A 15,207-nucleotide genomic window follows, 5' to 3' on the forward strand; every position below is an offset into this window, starting at 1 on the left:
AAATAATTTATTAACTTAAAATCCATTTTTTTCACTTCATTTTTTTCTTTTTCACTTTCTTTAAAATTTTCTAAATATTAATTATTAAGATGACAATTTTTTTAACTTTTTGTTAAAAGTAATTTGCTTTTAGATTTCAAATTATTTATTTTTTCACTTTTTGTTAACTTATTACTTATTTCTTAAATTTTTTTAATTAAATAAAAAAATCAAAATATTTGACTTTTTCTAAATGTCAAAAGCAATATATTGATTTTTCTATATTTTTTAATACTTAATAGAAATAAAACATTTTAAAAAATAAACAACTTAAGTAATTAAATATGACACACTAAAATTTTCTTTTGCAATTATTTAACTAAAACAAACCTTCAAGTTTATTTACTTTTGCTAAGAATAAAAAGGAAAAACCACTATGATTGTAAAGATGAAAGTAAAGACCCAAAATTTACAAACAGTTATGAATAACAGTTTTTCATAAAGGCTTTTAAAATTATTCTTTGATATTTTATTAAATAAAAATTTGTTTTAACTTATTTTTAATGTTCTTAAAAATAACACAGCACAAAATTTTTTGTTGAAGAAGGGGACTGTCAAAAACTGCCTCCAACTTTGGGCAAGTTTCCTAAACACACCACCTAATCCCCACATCGGAATGTCCAAACCACTGATATGCATGGATCTTGGAGCCAATAGATAAATAAAGTTCGCCCTTCACTTGCTCAACACTGATTTCAATTAAGATCACTTCTTTAGGCTCATATAGTACCGTTTTCTACTACAAAACTTGTTTAAGGTAAAAACTTTACCCTGGTTAGCTTTATTCTGAAGCTATTGTGATTAGCATTTTCAGTTAAAAAACTGAATAAGATCATGTGATTAGCCTTTTCATGCTAGAACAAAAAAAAAAGGCTACATATACACTCGAAAGTAAAGGGAACCAAGGCAAATCTTGGCCCACCATAAACTTATGAAGAGCTGAGGTGTGACCCATTCAAAAGGGTCAAATTTGGTGAGCTCAAATGGATTGATCAAACCAGAGAAAAGAAATACCAAATCCCCGAAGCTTCCTTTCTAATTCTACAAGTGATAGTCCAAAATTTTCACCAAAACTGATACATGCAACAAAAACAAGGCCATCCACTAAATATATGGTAGTCACAATCAGCTTGGTTTTCAAGAATCCATAGCACCAAAATTAAGCCTAAGATGGATATCAAGGGCCTAAACAAAAACTTCTGATATCATAAAACAAAAAGATTACAAGTTATCTTCATCCCCAGTATATATAACAAGTTTTGGCAACAATAAAACTGCATAATAATCGTAAGTTTCAGCTCAGCCATATTATTACAAACATGTATCAAGTCAATGCAGTCAGCTCAAAACCCAGAAGTGCATTTTCTCCGAATTGAGAGCAGGCAAGTGCCTTCAATAGTGGAAAACTTATCATTGTTTCCCCTAATAATAGCTCCTTCAAAGGGAGTGGGAGACTTCTCCAAGTCTCCGTTCTCATGGATCAATAAGATAGGAATAATAGGATTACAAGACTAGCCCTCAAAACCATGTTTGTCCTCGTCTCATGACAATTGTGATATCTTCTCATATTGAATAAAGAAGAAAGTTTATGATGTTATATAAGTATGAATTTTTTTTAATAATATAAACACATTTTAAAGTCATGAGATTCTCTTTGAATCAAAAGTGGACAATATCTGCACTATTAGAAATAGGTCATTATAAATTATATAGAGTTAATTTCCAACCCGGATGTGGGGGTTTGTTTTACCCAGTGATGAGTGTCTTTGTATTTACTCCTATAATCATAAAAGATATTTATTTGTTTGATCATATAAACATATGGTCTCATGATGAGTATATGTATATTTGGTTATATAATCATGAGGAATATTTGTTTGTTTGATTTCATAATTTTATAGGACACAATAAGGATATTGTGTTTATACAAGGGGTTTGCTTGGTCCTATAATTTTATGGGACACAACGAAAATGTAAGATAACTTACACTATAGTAGTTGCCACCCAACCATTCAAAAGTGACACACCACTAATGAATGCATTTTTTTTCCAAATAAAATAAAGAATGCATCGTAAGAATTGCCACCCGACCACTTGAATCTACTTCTTTTTGCTTTCATTGGAATTTTGCTTCATTGCTGAAAGAAAAGAGAGAACTCCAAAAATCGAAGAAGGTGATGTACAGAATGATCTCTTTTCAATATCAACTTTTGATGGAAGAACAATGTATGAAGAGATTATAAAGGCCACCAAGGACTTTGATCCCATGTACGTATTGCATCGGAAAAGGTGGGCATGGAAGCGTTTACAAGGCAGAGCTGTCCTCAGGTAATATTGTAGCTGTGAAAAAGGCTTTACCCATCCGACATAGATACGGCAAATCAAAGGGACTTCTTCAATGAAGTAAGGGCACTGACAGAAATCAAGCATCGAAACATTGTGAAACTTCTTGGTTTCTGTTCACATCCACGATCCTTGTTTTTGGTCTATGAGTAGCTTGAAAGAGGTAGCCTGGCTACAATCTTGAGCAGAGAAGAAGCTAAGAAATTGGGTTGGGTTACAAGGATCAATATCATTAAAGGAGTGGCTCATGCTGTCTTACATGCACCATGATTAATTGCTCACCCCCACCATGATTGCTCATCCCCAATTGTTCATCGAGATATATCAAGTAACAATATTCTGCTGGATTCTCAATATGAGCCTCATATTTCTGACTTCAGCATTGCCAAGCTTCTAAAGCTAGACTCATCAAATCAGAGCGCACTTGCAGGCACATTCGGATACGTTACACCAGGTATTGTTCACTCAATTAACAAAGAAATCTAACATGTCCACTTTGTAATATTTATCGTCTAATTTTGTAGAACATGCTTATACAATGAGGGTGACAGAAAAAACCGATGTCTATAGTTTTGGAGTGATAGCACTGGAAGTTATCAAAGGAAGACATCCTGGAGATCAGATCTTGTCTCTATCAGTTTCCCCACAGAAGGAGAACATAGTGTTGGAAGATATGTTGGACCCGCGACTCCCACCTCTTACAGCCCAAGATGAAGGGGAAGTGATATCTATCATAAAGCTAACTGCATGCTTAAATGTCAACCCACAGTCCAGGCCAACCATGAAGATTATTTCTCAGATGTTATCACAGAGAATTTAGCAAGGTAAGAAATAATTTGCATGGAACTATACCTCGTCCACCAATGCATGGTTTCGAACCTCCTGCATCTTCAACACAATGTAATTCCTTTAGAGTTTCTTCAGTCTTTCTTTCTACAATAACTACCTAGCGAAAATTGTAATCATAGAAATTGTGGCTTTATGCCAAAAGAAACTAGGTGTGGCTTTGTGTGAATAGCATTAGATACATGTTTGCTTCCATTGATGTGGTGATTTGGATTGCACACTACTGAATTCCTACTTCCTTTCCATAACTAAATTTTGTTCAAGTAAATGGTAAGATTGTATAATCACTGAATTCCAGTTCTTCTGGTTTTCAAATTGTATTGTCTTGGGATGACTCCAGGATCAATGAAAAAATAAGATTTCCACCAATGTGTATTTCAGACTAATATCAAAGTAAATTAAAAATCAAGCACTTTCACTTGTGTGGTGTATTTTAGCAAATTTAAAGCTTTTACAAACTCCATGGCAATATTTTCAGCCATTCCATATACTGGGAGAAGAACGTACGCATCTGATGAGAAAGACATATTGCAAAAGCTTCAGACAATTACAACCCAGACAAGTAGTTCAAGCCTCAAACAATCATCTAAAAGTATTGCTTATTATTTACTGGAAATCATAATACCACATTCCTCAACATGTTTATTCAGTACTATTGATCGGTATTTCCACCAAAAATTATAATAATGATTTTAACCTCTGACTCCGATCAATGAATTGCAAAAGCAAAATTTTGCCACCCATAGCAGACAGCATGGTTGCCAATTCAACATGATTTCTGGTCTGGGATTTAATCCTTGATGACCCCCCCTCCCCGCAGCATTCTCCATTCTTGTGTACCATTCACCAATGCGAGTGTTTTCCACCATATCTCTACCAGATCTCAGGTAACGGAGGGGTCTCAACGCCCCAAAGACAGCAAGGTCAGCTAAATTAGCCTTGGAGCCCCCTGAAACAACAAAAAAGAAGCAAAAAGAATTAATTTGGTTAGGAAAGCAAAAGGTTATGCGCATATGCATGCAACCACAGCCCTTGAGATAAATCAAGGGTCAGTTTTGGTAAAGGCCCTACTTATGATAGGTGGGGAAATTAGAAGAATCGTATGAATTTTAATAGGTCTAAAGCATAAGTATCATTTTATATAGAATTAAGAAAAAATCCGAATCATATGCTAAAAGACTTTTGTAGTCATTCGGTAACTCTGTGATTGTGTTCATGATATGAAATGTAATGAATGCATTAATATTTATTTACAAAATAATATTATGTGTCTATATAATTAGGGTCTAAATATTATGGTTCAACCTACAAGACTTTACCCGTATGTTTTTTTAAAAGCCAACTGAGACCCCATTAGGACCTATTTGGGTCTAAATATTCATTTCGGGAAACTTGGGAATTAATTTGATGTCTTTGCCCATCCCAAAATGCAAATGTACATTTTGAAGAAAAATACATATATTCTTAAAAGAAAAGTACGTACATTCTTGTCTAAAAATACATACATTTTTTTATGGTCAACCAAGGCTCCATTTGACCCTATTAAAGAATGTATATATTTTAATAAATATAAGAAAATTTAATTGAGAGAAAATTAATATAAAATGTTAAATACAATTTTTGTATGAAAAAAAAATTATATTTTTATGTTAATTAAAAAATGAAAATTTTTAACCAAACAAAAAGTTAATTCACAATCAAGTTAAAACTATAAATAAAAAATAAAAAATAAAAAATAAAGATAAAAGCACAATCACTTACTATGATTTTGATATGAAAAAATAAAAATAAAAATAAAAATAATATAAATAATAAAATAGTATTACAAAGATATTTTTACTTTTACATGTGATAAGATTTACAAAATAAATAAATCTTTTATTTAACATTAATATAAAAAATCTTATATTATAAACCTCTAAAAAATAAAATATAATTTTTAAATTTAAGCATTAAACTATCAAATATATTATTATAATTAATGTTTAAAATCATTAAGTATATTATTTATAGAATAATATTTTCATATTTGTCTATTATATATTTATGTTTTTATTTAATTTTTTATTATTAACTATTTATTATATATTATCATTTTAAGTTTAATATGTCTAAAAAAATAATTAAAATCAATAAATATAGAGAGATTAGAGAGGGAAAAAAAATACATAAGCATATTAAAAGAAATATCAAAAGAAAGAGAAAAATAACAATAAGAAATATGATATATGGCAAAAGAAATTATAATAATAATAATAAATAAATATAAATATAAATAAAAAGTGGTAGATATACTTGTTTTCTTTGTTTGAGAGATTTTTTTTTTCCTCCACTTTTGGTTTAGGGGTTGAGGAGTCGCAAGGAAATTGGGGCTTGCTTAGTTGGGACTGCATTTATATGGTATATTCATCTTCCCTTTTCTTCTCTCTCTATATTTTTTTTTCCAGTGCTGTACATATATTTTGATATGTAAATATTTAATTTGTTAATTAGAAAATACATGAGTAGCAGTCTTGGTAGATGAATGGATGAATTTTCTGCATGAGTAGCAGAGATTTATCTACTTCTATTCACACAAAACCCCACTTGATTTCTTTGGGCACAAAGCCACGATTTCCATGAGTACAAATCACACTAGGAACTTGATGTAGAAAGAAAGACTGAAGAAACTCAAAAGAAATTACACTGTGCTGAAGATGTAGGAGGTTCGAAATAATGCATTATTGGTGGACTAAGTAGAGTTCTATGCAAATTATTTCTTAGCATGATAGATTCTCTGTGATCACATCTGAGAAATAATCTGCATGGTTGGCCTGGATCGTGGGTTGGCATTTAAGCATGCAGTTCCGGGTTTTATAATAGATATCACTTCCCCTTCATCCTGGGTTGTGAGAGGTGGGGAAACTGATAGAGACAAGATCTGATCTCCAGGATGTCTTCCTTTGATAACTTCCAGTGCTAATCACTCCAAAGCTATAGACATCAGTCTTTTCCGTCACCTTCATTGTATAAGCATGTTCTGCAAAATTAGAAGATAAATATTATGTGGTGGACAAGTTAGATTTCTTTGTTAATTGAGTAGTGAACAAATACCTGGTGCAACGTATCCGAATGTGCCTGCAAGTGTGCTCTGATTTGATGAGTCTAGCTTTAGAAGCTTGGCAGTGCCGAGTTAGAAATATGAGGCTCGTATTGAGAATCGAGCAGAATATTGTTGCTCGATATATGCCGATGAACAATTGAGGGTGAGCAATCATGGTGCATGTAAGACAAAGCATGAGCCACTCCATTAATGATATTGATCCTTGTAGCCCAACCCAATTTCTTAGCTTCTTCTCTGCTCAACATTGCAGCTAGGATACCTCTTTCAAGGTACTCATAGACCAACAAGGAGTGTCGTGGATGTGAACAGAAACCAAGAAGTTTCACAATGTTCCGATGTTTGATTTCTGTCAGTGCCCTTACTTCATTGAAGAAATCCCTTTGATTTGCCATATCTATGTCGGATGCGTAAAGCTTTTTCACAGCTACAATATTACCGGACGACAGCTCTGCTTTGTAAACGCTTCCATGCCCTCCCTTTCCGATGCAATACATGGGATCAAAATCCTTGGTGGCCTTTATAATCTCTTCATACATTGCTCTTCCATCAAAAGTTGATATTGCAAAGAGATCATTCTGTACATCACCCTCTTCGATTTCTGGAGTTCTCACTCTTCTTTCAGAAATCAAGGAAAACCCTTCCACAATCTAACAGCTCCCATCCCTTCCACTTTTGGAAACTTGAAACGTTATGTTATACCTGTTCAACAATCAACTCTCCGGGCAAATCCCACCAGAAATAGGAAATTTGAGATCCCTGAAAAGTCTAAGCCTCTACGAAAACTATCTTTTAGGTCCAATCCCTACGTCATTAGGTGATCTCAGTGGCTTAACCCGCCTGCATCTTATGCCAATCAACTTTCCGGCCCCATTCCTTGAGAAATAGGAAACTTGAAGTCTCTTGTTGATCCAGAACTTTCAGAAAACCAACTCAATGGTTCCATTCCTACTTCACTAGGTAATCTGACCGACTTAGTAATTTTATTCCTCCGTGATAACAAACTTTCTGGTTACATTCCTCGAGAAATTGGGAAACGTCATAAGTTGGTTGTGCTAGATATCGACACAAACCAGCTGTCTGGCTCTTTTCCGGAAGGCATTTGCCAATGTGGATCTCTGGTGCGCTTTACAGTGAGCAACAACTGTCTCAGTGGTCCCACCCTCAAAAGCTTGAAAATTTGCAGAAACTTAACCAGAACTCTGTTCGGGGAAACCAACTCACTGGAAATATATCTGAGGTAGTTGGTGACCGTCCAAACCTGGAATACATCGATTTGAGCTACAACAGTTTTCATGAAGAACTCTCTCATAACCGGGGAAGGTGCCCACAACTACAAAGGCTGCAGATGGCCGGGAACAATATTACAGGGAGCATACCAGAAGATTTTGGAATCTCAACTGATCTAACCTTCCTTGATCTTTCTTCAAAACATTTGGTTGGACAATTTCTGAAAAAAAAAAAGGGAAGTTTAACTTCTCTGTTGGAGCTAAAATTGAATGATAACCAACTTTCTGGAAGTATACCTTTTGAATTTGATTTGGATTACTGTTCAGCCTTGATCATCTCGACTTATCAGCAAACCGATTAAATGGGTCAATACCAGCAAACTTGGGTGACTGCTCGAACTTGTATTACTTGAACCTGAGCAATAACAGGCTTAGCCACAGAATTCCTGTTCAGATTGGTAAGCTGAGTCACCTCTCCCAGTTAGATCTGAGTCACTACTCGCTGTCAGGAGAAATTCATTCCAAAGGCTTTTGAGGATACGCGTGGCTTGTCGGATGTTGAGATATCTTCCAATCAGTTGCAGGGTCCCATTCCCAACAGCAAAGCATTTCGAGATGCTACCATTGAGGTGTTAAAGGTGAACAATGGCTTGTGCGGCAATGTTAAAGGGTTGCAACCCTGCAAAAAGGGTTCTGGAGTAGGCCAACCAGCTGTCAAAAAGGGCCACAAAATTGTGTTTATAATCATATTCCCTCTTTTGGGAGCACTTCTACTTCTTCTTGCTTTCATTGGAATTTTCTTGGTTGCTGAAAGAAGAGAGAGAACTCCAGAAATCGAAGAAGTTGATGTACAGAATGATCTCTCTTCCATATCAACTTTTGACGGAAGAACAATGTATGGAGAGAATATAAAGGCCACCAAGGATTTTGATCCCATGTATTGCATCGGAAAGGGAGGGCATGGAAGCATTTACAAGGCAGAGCTGCCGTCAGGTAATATAGTAGCTGTGAAGAAGCTTCACCCATCCGATATAGATATGGCAAATCAAAGGGATTTCTTGAAGGAAGTAAGGGCGCCCACAGAAATCAAGCATCGAAACATTGTGAAACTTCTTGGTTTCTGTTCACATCCACGACACTCGTTTCTGGTCTACGAGTACCTTGAAAGAGGTAGCCAGGCTACAATCTTGAGCAGGGAAGCAGTTAAGAAATTGGTTTGGGCTACAAGGATCAATATCATTAAAGGAATGGCTCACGCTTTGTCTTACATGCACCATGATTGCTTACCCTTAATTGTTCATCGGCATAACTCAAGCAGCAATATTCTACTGGATTCTCAACATGAGCCTCATATTTCTGACTTCGGCACTGCCAAGCTTCTAAAGCTAGACTCATCAAATCAGAACGCACTTGCAGGCACATTTAGATACGTTGCACCAGGTATTTGTTCACTCCTCAATTAACAAAGAAATCTAACCTGTCCATGATGTGATATTTATCTTCTAATTTTGCAGAACATGCTTATACAATGAAGGTGACCGAAAAAAACCGATGTTTATAGCTTTGGAGTGATAGTACTGGAAGTTATCAAAGGAACACATCCTAGAGATCAGATCTTGTCTCTATCAGTTTCCCCAAAGAAGGAGAACACAGTACTGGAAGATATGTTGGACCCGCGACTCCCACCTCTTACCACTCAAGATGAAAGGGAAACGAAATGCCAACCCACGATCCAGGCCAACCATGCAGATTATTTCTCAGATGTTATCACAGAGAATCTAGCATGCTAAGAAATAATTTGCATGGAACTCTACCTAGTCCACCAATAATGCATAGTTACAAACCTCCTGCACCTTCAACGCAACGTAATTCCTTTTGAGTTTCTTCAGTCTTTCTTTCTACATCAAGCACCTGGTGTGTTTTGCAATCCTTGAAATTGTGGCTTTGTGCCAAAAGAAATCGAGTGTGGTTTTGTGTGAATAGCACTATGCTTCTTATGATGTGGTTATTGGGATTGCACACTACTAAAATCCCACTTCTTTTCCATAACTAAATTTCGTTCAAGTAAATGATAAAATTGTACAATCACTAAATTTCAGCTCTTCTGGTTTTCAAATAATATTTGCCTTGATGGCTTTGTTTTTTCAGTACCTCTTATAAATCCCATGTGTAGTTAAAGGCTCATCTCAGTCCTTATTTTGAGAGGGTTGTTTAATATATATGGGGAGAATTAGCGGATGGGTGGGCAAGACGTGATAATTACTATGAAGGGTGATCTCTTTTGATAATTCTGAGGGAGCATAATAATAAATTTAAATACCAAAACTGTCCTTTATTTAAAACTTTTTAAAATTCAAAGCATTTAAAACACTTCAATTAGTTTGTTATGACATTTATGGTGTGTAGACCCCATATTTATTATAATTATTGATATTCAAATGTTAAATCAAATTTTTGGGTTTAACCGTTACAATTATTATATATAATGATAATATAATTTAATATTTAAAACAAAAATACTTCAAAAAAAAAATTTCAAAATATCATTTATTGTGTTTTTTTTTTTATATTTTATTTTTATTCTAATTTTTAATTTTATTAAGAAAAAAAACAAGTTTCATAATTATATAACAAAAATGATGATTTTTTCATATATATATATATATATATATATATATATATATATATATTAATTTTAAATTGATAAATTATGTTTTTGTATTAAATTCTACAAAGATAAAATGTTTAATGTTTTCATTCAGATTATCTACAAAGAATAAAAAAATGATGGAGAATATTTAATCATTTTTATTTTTTATAATAAAATAATTTTTAAAAATTTATATAACTTTTCCTTTTTCTTTTCCTTTGCATAGTGTTTTTCTTCTAAATTTTCACATCTAATTTTTTTTTTTTTTTTTTATCAATGGAGTGGATGATGTTAATACATTTGATATATTGAATATTAATGAGATATAAAAAGTTATCTTGAAGATCATTACTTTTATTATAAAATATAGGTACAACAAAAATTATATTATAATTACAATATAAATACATTTTCATTACAATAAAACTTAATTGAGAAAATTTTGAAAGTTTTTATAAAAGTGATAATTTTGTATGATCATACCATATTTCATAATATACTTATACAATATAATTACAATATTTTAAATATTATATTATAATTATAATATAAATACACTTTCATTACAATAAAACTTAATAGGAAATTTTTGAAATTTTTTATAAAAGTGATAATTTTGTATGATCATACCATATTTCATAACATACTTATATTGTAAATCACTTTTGAAACCAAATGAAATACTAATTTGAATTCTTGAGACTCGTAGTTGTTTTATATATACAAAAATTATTAAATAATTTCGATGCATCATATAAATGTTATTAATACACTGATATGATATGTTAATACCAATAGGGCATGAATAAACATTTTTAGAATTATTACTTTTGTAATGAAATATAAGTACGACATAAATACATTATACTTACAATACAAATACATTATCATTACAATATATTACAACATAATTTAATTTATTTTTGTTTAATTTTTTCACATGCTATATTACCTTATGAATAGTTGTGAGTTATTTCATATAATAATCGTGTGTTATTCAATTGAATACTTATATATTATTCAATTGATGAGTACTCATGAAAAATAATTATTCATTCTATTATGATAACAAAGCTTTTAATCATATGTTCCATATATAAAATGATACAATAACCTCAGGACATGGTTTTTATTTATGAGATATTAAAAAATATTTTTTTTATGAGCTTTTTTAAAAAGTCCTCATTTTTTTTAAAAGAAAAAAAAATAGCAATTTTTTAAATGGTCCCTTGATTGTTCAAAAATGAACAACAATTTTTTGGGCATGAGAAAGGTACTAATACTATTGATTACTTGTACTTATCATCATATGTGCATCCCACACTATTGACAACCTCAAATTTATTTATAAATAATATAGAAAACATATTTAAAAGTAAACTTATCTTCCGAAAATTCTTAAGATGAGTGACCCTTTCTAGTAATTATTACATCCCGCCCATCCTATCCGGTAATTCTCCAATTTATATATGCTCTTAGAATTCCACATTGGATATGTATAGACTTGGAGCCTTCCAAGGCACCTACGAGTAGTGGAGGTTCATTCCTTCACATAATAGTTGATCACATGAGGGGAATTCTAAAAGATTTAACTAGCTGGAAACCCCTGAAAATTTGTACCCTGTAGCAGTTAAGCAAATAAAGGAAAAAGGGGGAAAAAAGGAAAAGGCCATATACTGTTAAGTAAAGGGCAACCAAGGCAAACCTTAGCCCACCATAAACTTCATAAGAGGAAGAAATTGAGGGAACGTGTTCCTTAGTTTTCAGAATCATACAGCAGCCAAAAAAGAAATACCAAATCCCTGAAGCTTCCTTTCTAATTATACAAGTGAGAGTCCAAAATTTTCACCAAAACTGATACATACAACAAAAACAAGTCCAAGAACTAAATATATAGTAGTCCACAATCAGCTTGGTTTTCAAGAATGCATAGCATCAAAATTAAGCTTAAGATGGAAATAAAGGTACAAAACAAAAACTTCCAATCTACCAAAACTGATATCTAAAACAAAAAGATTACAAGTTATCTTCATCCCCAGTATATATAACAAGTTTTGGCAACAATAAAACTGCATAATAATTGTAAGTTTCAGCTCAACCATTATTGCAAACATGTATCAAATCAATGCAGTCAGCTCAAAACCCAGGAGTGCATTTTTTTTCCGAAGTGAGAGTAGGGGCAAGGACCTTGACCAGTTTATGAAACAAGCCCAAGTCAAGTCCTCACAGACAAAAGTGTATTTTTTTCCCTAATAATAGCACCTTCAAAGGGAGTGCTCAGCCATTAAACATGTATCAAATCAATGCAGTCAGCTCAAATTTCCGAAGTGAGAGTAGGGGCAAGTGCCTTGACCAGTGTGTGAAACAAGCCCAAGTCAAGTCCTCACAGACAAAAGTGTTATCATTTGTTTCCCTAATAATAGCACCTTCAAAGGGAGTGCTCAGCCATTAAACATGTATCAAATCAATGCAGTCAGATCAAAACCCAGAAGTGCATTTTTTTCCAAAGTGAGAGTAGGGGCAAGTGCATTGACCAGTCTGTGAAACAAGCCCAAGTCAAGTCCTCACAGACAAAAGTGTTATCATTTTTTTCCCTAATAATAGCACCTTCAAAGGGAGTGGGAGACTTCTCCAAATCTATGTTCTCATGGATCAGGTCTAACAAAATGTAAATAGGAATATATATAGGATCGGTAACATAGGATATAAGATAATATACACTAGGAGTTCCCACTCAGCCACTTGAGTCAACAGGCATTCAAATCTGAAAGGCACAGACAAATGTTGAGTGCATTTTTTTTTTCGGAATGAGATAAAGAATACATGATAGGAGTTGCCACCCAACCACTTGAATTAATAGGCATTCAAATCTGGAAGGCACAGACAACTATGGAATGCATTTTTTTTCCAAATGAGATCAAGAATACATGGTAGGAGTTATCACCCAACCACTTGAATTAATAGGCATTCAAATCTGAAAGGCATAGACAACTATCGAATGCAATTTTTTTCCAAATGAGATCAAGAATACATGGTAGGAGTTTCCACCCAACCACTTTAGTCAACAGGCATTCGAATCACACAAGGCACAAACAACTCAAAAGACTTTCATCGTAAGAGTGAATCAAACTCAAGAAGGCTACATAGAAAAAACTAGTCAGTTTTTTTCCATAATAATGTTTCAATGATGAGACCAGTCAACAACGTTCAAATCACGCAAGGCACAAACAATTCTTCAAGGATTTTTTTTCCAATGAGATAAGGTGACAAAGACTTTGACCACAAGAGTGAATCAAACTTAACAAGGCTACATAGAGAGAACTCTAGTCATTGTCTTCCTTAATAACTTTCCAAGTCCAAGGTATGGTGAATTCCATCTAGAGAAATAAAGCACAATCCAGAACTCATATGTTTACAAATGGATTATTGAACCATTATTTGCTACACATCAACTAAAACCATGGAGTCACCAACTTAAAATTTGTTTTCCTTGATCTTGTTGGCTATGTACTGTTGTTTTAACCATGTTGTTTCTCATTCTAAGAAAGACAAACTCTACTCCAATGAAAAGCCAGTCAGAAAAAACAAAGCCATCCTCGTCTATATTGACCCTTCTTTCAAATAATGTCACCAATTCTTCTACCCACCTTGAGACAAGAATAGGTTCATGCACATAAACTAAGTTCTAAGTTCGAGTGTAAATAGGAGTGTTCAGGATTAATCCTGGGATTTCTAGCGCTGATGGGTGTTTTATTCCCTAGGGATAACCTAACAAGCATGAGATCCCGTTTAGCATGTTTTCACTCTAAAAACAAGCTCATTTTGAAACCTTAAGACTCCAACTGGCTCCACAAAAGTTTCTGACTGTTTTCTAAATTTTTCAGACTGTTTCTAAGGTCTCTTAAGTCACTTACCAATTCTAAGATGCTCAAAATGAGGCTCCACAAATTATGTTGAATGGTTAAACATGTCATTACTAGGACTTAAATATAAGTAGAAGTCAAGACTTTTTTAGAGTAAAAAATCGCCAACACATACTGAACTCCAAACTTACAAAAGCGAGATCCAACAAAGAGTCGGTACTTGTGGTCAATCCAAAGATCATGCAATTCATGGATTTCAAACTGATAGACTCACAAGGTTTCAACTTCCCAAAACTTCCAACACAAATACCATGCACACATGTGGACTATGCCACCACCTCTAATAATTAACTAGGTTAATACGTTATAAGATTTTTTTCTTTTTTTTTATTGGCAAAATAGAAATAGATTAAACAGCCAAAAAAGGCTACACAAAAGACATAGGAAGCATACAAGTCTGCTTCGAAGCAAAAAATAAGAAAACTCACCCCCCTAACCAATCAATAAAATCAATGATACATAAGGACTCAACCCCTAAACCCCCTTTGGTTCATTCTAAAAAGTTACACAACCAAGAAAACTTCAACTCTTAATCTGATAGCTCTCAAAAGCTCTTCTACTCTTCTCTTTCCAAATAGTCCAAAACAAACAAAGAGGATCAACATTCCACACCTTTCTCCTTTTTCCAACAAAACAACCATGTCAATTTAGAACCTTTACTTTGATTGAGGAAGACAACAATCAAACCACTTGAAACAAGGAGAAGATCGATTGTCATAACAAACTTGTCTTGGAGCAATGAAGAAGGATGTGATCACAAGATTGCCCCTTAATCAAAGTAACAAGATAAGTTAACTACCAAACTCAACCCTCTTCTTTATACCTTTTTCCATTATTAATGATTTTCATTTTAACAAAAAAGCAATTGATTTTAATTTTTTCTGAGAAAAATTTTCATAAGCCAAAAAAAAAATGGTAAATCCATAAAGAATCCAACAGAAAGGGATCCAACCCACAAATACATGTTGTACATAGGTCACTCCAAAGAAGGAAAAGGCTAAATAAACCAAATTCCCAGCTAGCACCCTTGCACTAATTAGCCAACTCCAAGAATCAAGAAAACAGAGTCTGGCATTC

The 15,207-nt window shown here is 33.3% G+C and overlaps 1 protein-coding gene and 1 long non-coding RNA gene across 2 annotated transcripts; one reads left to right on the plus strand and one right to left on the minus strand.

Moving 5' to 3' along the window:
* Window positions 1-5,797: 5,797 nt before the first annotated feature.
* LOC117905151 lies at window positions 5,798-6,483 on the minus strand. The gene is made up of 2 exons (XR_004649660.1): window positions 6,322-6,483; window positions 5,798-6,247 (listed from the first exon to the last, which is right to left on the minus strand). It is a non-coding gene; the product is annotated as an uncharacterized LOC117905151 (long non-coding RNA).
* A 953-nt stretch (window positions 6,484-7,436) lies between these two features.
* LOC117904206 (MDIS1-interacting receptor like kinase 2-like) lies at window positions 7,437-9,020 on the plus strand. Its single transcript, XM_034816715.1, has 3 exons — window positions 7,437-7,651; window positions 7,885-8,005; window positions 8,067-9,020. The coding sequence occupies exons 1-3, from the start codon at window positions 7,437-7,439 to the stop codon at window positions 9,018-9,020; spliced, it is 1,290 nt and encodes a 429-aa protein (XP_034672606.1).
* Window positions 9,021-15,207: the final 6,187 nt, after the last annotated feature.

Source organism: Vitis riparia, chromosome 17 (assembly GCF_004353265.1).
Source record: "Vitis riparia cultivar Riparia Gloire de Montpellier isolate 1030 chromosome 17, EGFV_Vit.rip_1.0, whole genome shotgun sequence".
In the NCBI taxonomy this organism is placed as follows: Eukaryota; Viridiplantae; Streptophyta; class Magnoliopsida; order Vitales; family Vitaceae; genus Vitis; species Vitis riparia.

Bases quoted from the DNA above. Each gene is read 5' to 3' on its own strand.
- LOC117904206 (XM_034816715.1), top strand. From the start codon at position 7,437: ATGTGGATCTCTGGTGCGCTTTACAGTGAGCAACAACTGTCTCAGTGG. The intron at 7,652-7,884 runs GTGCCCACAACT...ATTACTGTTCAG, and splicing joins CTCTCTCATAACCGGGGAAG to CCTTGATCATCTCGACTTAT. The intron at 8,006-8,066 runs GTTCAGATTGGT...ACTCGCTGTCAG, and splicing joins GGCTTAGCCACAGAATTCCT to GAGAAATTCATTCCAAAGGC.